This window comes from Enoplosus armatus, chromosome 20, assembly GCF_043641665.1.
Source record: "Enoplosus armatus isolate fEnoArm2 chromosome 20, fEnoArm2.hap1, whole genome shotgun sequence".
Classification (NCBI taxonomy): domain Eukaryota; kingdom Metazoa; phylum Chordata; class Actinopteri; order Centrarchiformes; family Enoplosidae; genus Enoplosus; species Enoplosus armatus.
Window position 1 is genome coordinate 725,133 of NC_092199.1, and position 7,241 is coordinate 732,373.

General features: G+C 43.6%; 1 protein-coding gene across 1 annotated transcript; it reads left to right on the forward strand.

Annotated features, from left to right (window-relative positions):
- Positions 1-834: 834 nt before the first annotated feature.
- Positions 835-6,953, forward strand: arg1 (arginase 1). The gene is made up of 8 exons (XM_070926850.1): positions 835-951; positions 1,049-1,121; positions 3,139-3,313; positions 4,592-4,751; positions 5,163-5,257; positions 5,603-5,707; positions 6,305-6,441; positions 6,790-6,953. The coding sequence occupies exons 1-8, from the start codon at positions 835-837 to the stop codon at positions 6,951-6,953; spliced, it is 1,026 nt and encodes a 341-aa protein (XP_070782951.1).
- The last annotated feature ends 288 nt before the right edge of the window (positions 6,954-7,241 follow it).

A 7,241-nucleotide genomic window follows, 5' to 3' on the forward strand; every position in this document is an offset into this window, starting at 1 on the left:
AAGTAGTTAAAACCAGCTAACTGTATTTGTAGTAGTTAAAACTAGCTAACTATATAAAGTAGTTAAAACTAGCTAACTGTATATAAAGTAGTTAAAACCAGCTAATTGTATATAAAGTAGTTAAACTAGCTAACTGTATATAAAGTAGTTAAAACCAGCTAACTGTATTTATAGTAGTTAAAACCAGCTAACTGTATTTATAGTAGTTAAAACCAGCTAATTGTATATAAAGTAGTTAAAACCAGCTAACTGTATAAAAAGTAGTTAAAACTAGCTAACTGTATATAAAGTAGTTAAAACCAGCTAACTGTATAAAAAGTAGTTAAAACTAGCTAACTGTATATAAAGTAGTTAAAACCAGCTAACTGTACATAAAGCAGCTACTGGTTATACTTAAACTACATTTTACTGATAATGGGTACTTTTACTGCTGATATTTCAAGTACATGAAGCTGATAAAACTAGATATTTTTACTTCAGTAGGACTTTGAATGCAGGACTTTTACTTGTAATTGAGTATTTGTACATGCTTGTATTGGTACTTTTACTCAGGTAAAGGATCTGAGTACTACTTGTTCTGTTGTTAATATACATGAATGTTCACTGAAAAGAGTTAAAATAATGACTTTAGTTTGGTTTAAACAGACAAGCTGCTAATTAACTCTTTAATGACGACACACCTCATTTCAGCTCGCGGACATCCTCGTGTCCCAGCCGCCGCCCACCAGCCGGGCGGTGACGTCACGGTGGAGTTTTAAGGAGGCTCCGGTCTGTCGGTCTGTCGGTGACACTGTGTGTGTGTGTGTGTGTGTGTGTGTGTGGAGATAAGTCAGCATGAGGAGCGCGAGGACGCTGCGGCAGCTCGCGACTGTATCCAGACAGAGTCATCATCATCATCTTCATCATGAGCGGTCAGCGGGGATCATCGGAGCACCTTTCTCCAAGGGACAGGTGAGGGCACGAGGACACGGTTCAGCTCGTGTGTGTGTGTGTGTGTGTGTGCGCGCGCGCTGCAGTCAGAGCTGTAACTCATGTTCTTCTGCTGCAGCCTCGAGGCGGAGTGGAGGGAGGACCGGACCTGATCAGAGCTGCAGGACTGCTGCACAAACTGCAAGAGCAAGGTGTGTGTGTGTGTGTGTGTGTGTGTGTGTGTTATTCACAGTGGTGGAAGAAGTACTCTGATCTTTCATTTAGGTGAAATACCACAATGTAAAAATACTCTGTTACAAGTACAGTACATTCTACACAAGTATTATCAGCATCATGTAGTTAAAGTATCAGCAGTTGATACACAGTTAGCTAGTTTAGTCCGGTGGTTCCCAACCTAGGGGCCGGGCCCCTCCAAAGGCTCACCAGATAAATCTGAGGGGTCGTGAGATGATTGATGGGAGGAAAGAAGAAAAAACAAAATTCTGAAACACAAATCTGTTTTTAGTTTTTAGTTTTTAGTTTTACCTCTTCAGGCCTTTTATATTCACAGTTCTTACAAATAAAAAATACATAAATGGTTTCTTTTAATTAGCAGACAATTCCTGCAGGTCACTCCTATGTTTATAGTGTAAAATGAATAGATTTAAAATAATAACATCTTGTTTTAAAATCCTTTCCTCCTGAATTAAAATAGCCTGTCTTTGCTCGATGATCATTGATTACAGCGTGAAGCGGACTGACTGCAGGCTGCAGGAACATCCGTTCAACAGAGTTTAATCATCATCAGTGTTTCAGGTTTGGAACCTGACGGTCGAAGTACAGCAACAAACCCTGAAGATCAAACTGCAAATAACAAATTACTACTACAAATTATCTTTAACTTTATTATTATTAGTAGTAGTAGTAGTAGTAGTATTACAGTGTTGGGACACTGCAGACAGTCGGTGTTTATCTGGGACACAACTTTAATCTGATGAGACTTACAGCTCAGTGTGTGTGTGTGTGTGTGTGTGTGTGTGTGTGCTCACGTGTGAGCTGATTCATGCTGCACACACTCTCAGTTTTATTAATGGCACACAGCAGACGAGATCGGACAGGCGTCTGACCTTGATCCTCCGCACACACACACACACACACACACACACACACACAGATCTATTTCTGTGGTGTGTGTGTGTGTGTGTGTGTGTGTGTGTGTACATGAGTGAGTGTGTTTACAGACAAAACTAAAAGGAAACAAAGCACACGTTGAAGTAAATTCTACAAAATAATCTTAACTCAAGGTCCACTTACTTTCTTCCAACACACAAGCTGCGTTTTTCCATCCATGTTTTTATGCACATTTTCAATTTGTGTATAAAATAACCTGAGTAGAAATTTGAAGATAAAATGGAAATATTGTGTGAGGTGTAGAAGTCGTTTGTGGATGTTTGATCCACACAGAACTCACACAGAACCACTCTGACTCTTCATCAGCGCCACCATCAGGTCAACATGTTCATGTGTCCAACACTTTGCTTTATGACCAAATACCTGCAGAACTGAGGAGGTTCATCAGCCTCAGCTGGACTCTGTGTTTACTGCTAGTTTACTGCTTAGTTAACACGCTAAACTAAGATGGTGCACATTATACCTGCTAAATGTTAGCATGTTAGCATGCTAGCTCAGCTGCAGACTGTCAGTTATTGATGTATTCCGTCAAATTGTTGAATTGACTGATAAACTTTTCCTACACTTTGTCTGGACTCAGCAGCGCTGGATGTTAAAGCTTTACCATCTCCTGCCGTCCTAACGTGTGTGTGTGTGTGTGTGTGTGTGTGTGTGTGTGTGTGTCTGTGTGTGTGTGTGTGTCTGTGTGTGTGTGTGTGTGTGTGTGTGTGTGTGTGTTGCACACAGTAACAGAGACGTTTCATAAGTCATCCATTTCTCCAGCAGCAGGTTCTGTCAGTATAAACCTGTTTACTTTACATTGCAAAATGAAACGATTTCCACACAGAGCAGACTGTTCATGTTCACACACAGAGAGCATTCTGGGAAAGTCTACTCTGTAACAAAGCTTTTCTTTTCACAATTCTAATGTTGGGTAGAAAGAACGATGGAGGAGGAGGAGGAGGAGGGAAGAAGAAACTGAAATGTTAAAGATCACTCAGATTAAAGGGTCAGTTCACACACACAGTTTTAAGAGTTTTTCTGTGTTTGTGTCTGCAGGCTGTGCAGTGAAGGATTATGGGAACCTGACGTTTGAGGACGTGGTGGACGACGAGCCGGTGGGTCTGGTGAAATGTGCGCGGGCGGTGGGGAGCGCCAACCAGAGGCTGTCAGAGGCGGTGCAGGCTGTGAAGAAGGACGGACACACCTCAGTGATGCTGGGAGGAGACCACAGGTGTGTTTGAGTCTCATTATAGAAAAACAAGAGCCGACAGAGACACATGGAGTGTTTGCTGACCAGGACATTATAAGTGAGCGCTCATGGCGACGCTCAGGTTCAACTTTCCTGCCACAAACAAAACACTATTGGACACAAAATACCGCCGACAGCATCAGGTAAGCTCATGATTTAAAGATTTAACTGCACTCCTGTCCGGACAGTTTCAAAGAAAAAGGATCAGGAGCGATGCAGCAGATTTCACACATTCGTCTTCATTGTCAAAGCCTGGTGCCTACATTACCCACAATGCAACCCGGCCCAGACAGTTCGGTTGGAGGTTCATGTTATGCTAGCAGCAGCTAATGTAGCCTCGAGTAGAGGCGTGAATTACGAATCGCTGTGATGTTTCAAAGATTCACAGACGGGTTCGTTCATTTGAAGTTAAGCGTGTTTCTGTGGTTTTCGTGGTCAAAGACTGAATCACAGCTTCGCTGCTCAAAGACACTGATTCAGTCAGAGACATTTGTGATTCAGTGCCGTCAATTCACAGTAGAGATTCGTTGATAAAGGAGGGATTTGTAGTTGTAGTCTTCAGACCTCTGAGACGCTGATGGCACCAGCTCTGCTCTGCCTTATTTTCCTGGTGGTCACCTCACAGTAGAACGTAGCGCCTTTGTTAGCTGCTAACAGTGGATGTAAGTGCTGACATGCTGCTGACTGCACCACCCTGGATCTCAACTTTAACGTAGTCAATAGTTTAATTGGTGGATTGTTGTCAACAGCAGCATCACGGTCTGTCAATCATCCACCAGCAGGACACAGTCCAGATCAGTGTGATCGATGTGCAGTTCATCATCCAGCTGCTTCACTGGACCTTTGAATACAGAATTATCTGTTGGTTTTATTGAGAGCTCACGTGTAAAAACACAAAGCATTAATATGGAGGAGAAAAGGTGTTCAAACAGCACAAAACATGAAACAAGAAGCTGCAGAGTGAATGTCTTATTTTATGTTCATTCAGTAAAAAAGTCTGCTTGTTGTTTGAAACAGGATTCTGTTTTTTTTTACAAATATTTTCATGAAGTCACTGAGATTACCGACATCACTTGAACTGTCCGACAGACTTTAATCATAAAACAACTGAAGCACTATTTGAAATGAATTCACCTTTAACTGGGTCATTTCACTTTGGACACATTAAACAGTGAACCTGTAGACCTGCACGGAAAGCTTTAAAGGGGTGAAAGAATGTGTTTCCAGATGTCATATCTTGTCTCTGTGGTTTGTCATCAGTCTGGCGATCGGTTCGATCCACGGTCACTCGGTGGCGGTCGGCGAACTGAGCGTGGTGTGGGTCGACGCCCACGCCGACATCAACACACCGCTGACCTCGTCCACCGGAAACATCCACGGACAGCCCATGTCTTACCTCCTCCACGAGCTGCACTCGAAGGTCAGTTCTGAAGAGGAGCCCTCATCACCTTTCCTCTAGCGCCACCCTCAGGCCAAACTTTACTACTGAACTGATGGTATTGACTTGGTTCTTAAAAAAGAGAGAAATCTGTTCCGCGATGACGGTCTGCTGAAAAACATAGTTTTAGTTCTGCGTCAGACATACAATCAGATTTTCCATAAAAAACCACTGGCTGAGAGTTGTTCTCACCACTCTCCCAGTAACGTTACCAGTCTGAGACTCACAGCGCGAGAGGGGGTCCACTTGATTAATATCCCGGCGTACGCTGGTGTTGCATCAGCTGGGGGGAGTCGATTCACTGTCTGAGAAAATGCTTCCATGAGTGTCACGGTGAGAGCTGGCAGCCCCGGATGTGTTGTGCTGGTCCTTTAAATGTTCTTGTGCCACCAGATTCCTGTCTTGCCAAACTTCTCCTGGATCAAGCCGTGTGTGTCGGCCAAAGACCTGGTCTACATCGGTTTGAGAGATGTGGATCCAGCGGAGCAGTAAGTTTCTGAGCTCGTCTCAAGTCACTCAGATGTTTTCAAAGGAAGAAGATCCACATTTTAGGACGACTTAATGGACTGTCAGGTTTTAGAGACTCAGTGAGACTCAACTCAGTTAGACTGACTGAGAGACAGAGAGACAGGCAGACAGGCTGACAGACAGACAGGCTGACAGACAGACAGACAGACAGAGAGACTGCTTGCATGGCTTAAGTCTATTAGCTATAGCGTTAGCATCGGCACTGGGAGTCACAGCTCCTCCAGAAGGACACAGATTCATTTTAAAATAAATGTAGTATTTTTGTAGAACATAATAACTTCAAATGACTTGAGTTTTATTTTCAGTTACATCCTGAAGCTCCTGGGTGTGAAGGTGTTTTCCATGTCAGAGGTGGATCAACTCGGTGTGGCCAAAGTCATGGAGGAGACGTGTGACTACCTCTCAGCCAAGTGAGCTCCACTCCCTGAGTAGTGGCACTGCCTGGTGTGCTTAAATCTGCTTAACAACCACCTATAACACTTTACACATTAATTAGCCAACTCGTACCTCCGAGAAACACCACAGCAACTGCTGATGACTTCCCTAATAATTCTGGTTTCAAGTTGTTTCCGTTCACTTTGAAAATGAACACACAGAGTCTTGACCTCTGTAATAACCCACAGGCTGCAGAAACAATGAGTTTAGCAAAACGTTTGTTCAAGCACAATCTGACATCCCAGATTTAAGACTCAGCCGTTGAACACCAAACCTTTTAATAATAACAACCAATTTGCAGTATCTTGGTTTGCTTATTGATGATCCCCTGGAATGAATAAGCTAAACACTGACTGTCATGGCTCATCGATCTGAAGCAAGTTGGCTGCTGCAAAGACAGGAAATCAATCTACAAACTGTTAACTGTGTGAAATCGATCATTTCTCCTGTGATTTCTTGTTAACGGCTAAATATGCAAAACCAATTGAATGATTTGAGAATTATTATTATTATTATTTAATTGGATTCAACTCTGCACATTACAATAATATGTGTTTTTCTTGTTTTTCCAGAGTGAAGAAACCGATCCACCTGAGCTACGACATCGATGCCATCGACCCGACTGTTACCCCGGCGACCGGCACACCTGTAGTCGGAGGGCTCACCTACAGGGAGGGCGTCTACATCACTGAACACCTCTGTCAGACAGGTACGACTCAAAACACCAACAAACTCAAACATTCTGTCACGTCTGTACAGTATTTGATTCAGACGGTTAGAAGAGTCTTCGAGGGTTCTACCTTAAGAACACCGTCAGTGCTAATACATGAGAAGCACAACCTGGGCTAAACAATAGCATGTTAGCATGTTGACATTAGCGTTTAGCTGAAAGCACAGCTGTGCCTCACAGAGCCACTGGCACGGCGTAGACTCTTTGTCTCGTTGATTAGTTCACGCTCACGGCTGATGAACCTTAGAGCTCAACAGTCCGGTCGTACTTGTTGAAGCACACGTGGACGCAGCTTTCTTCTTTGAGTTTGATCAATTGTTCCAGCAGGTCTTCTGTCTGCGGTGGACATGGTGGAGGTGAATCCTCTGAGGGGTCAGACCAAAGAGGACGTCCAGTCCACAGTCAGCATGGCGGTGGACCTGCTGCTGGGCTGTTTCGGACGCCTCCGTGAGGGAAACCACCCGCGGGATTACCGCCTGCCCGAGCCTTGACGGGGACAACGCCGGCCTCTCTGTCTGATGGACACCTAAACTAAATGGACAATCAGATTTTAAACCTCCGAATTTTAAACTTCAACATCCAGAATACTTGTTACATGACACTTGATAACTTGTCAGTGAAGTGCTTTTTTCAAACTGTGCGATCTGCGAAGCTTTAAACCAAAGAAACAAAGGTCTTCCTGTGGACTCTCTGCTGTTCAGGACTCCATTTGGAGTTCAGTTTTAAAAAGCACCAAGGGTCTTCTCTATCAAAGATCTTTAGTCTGTAAAGTGTCAGAA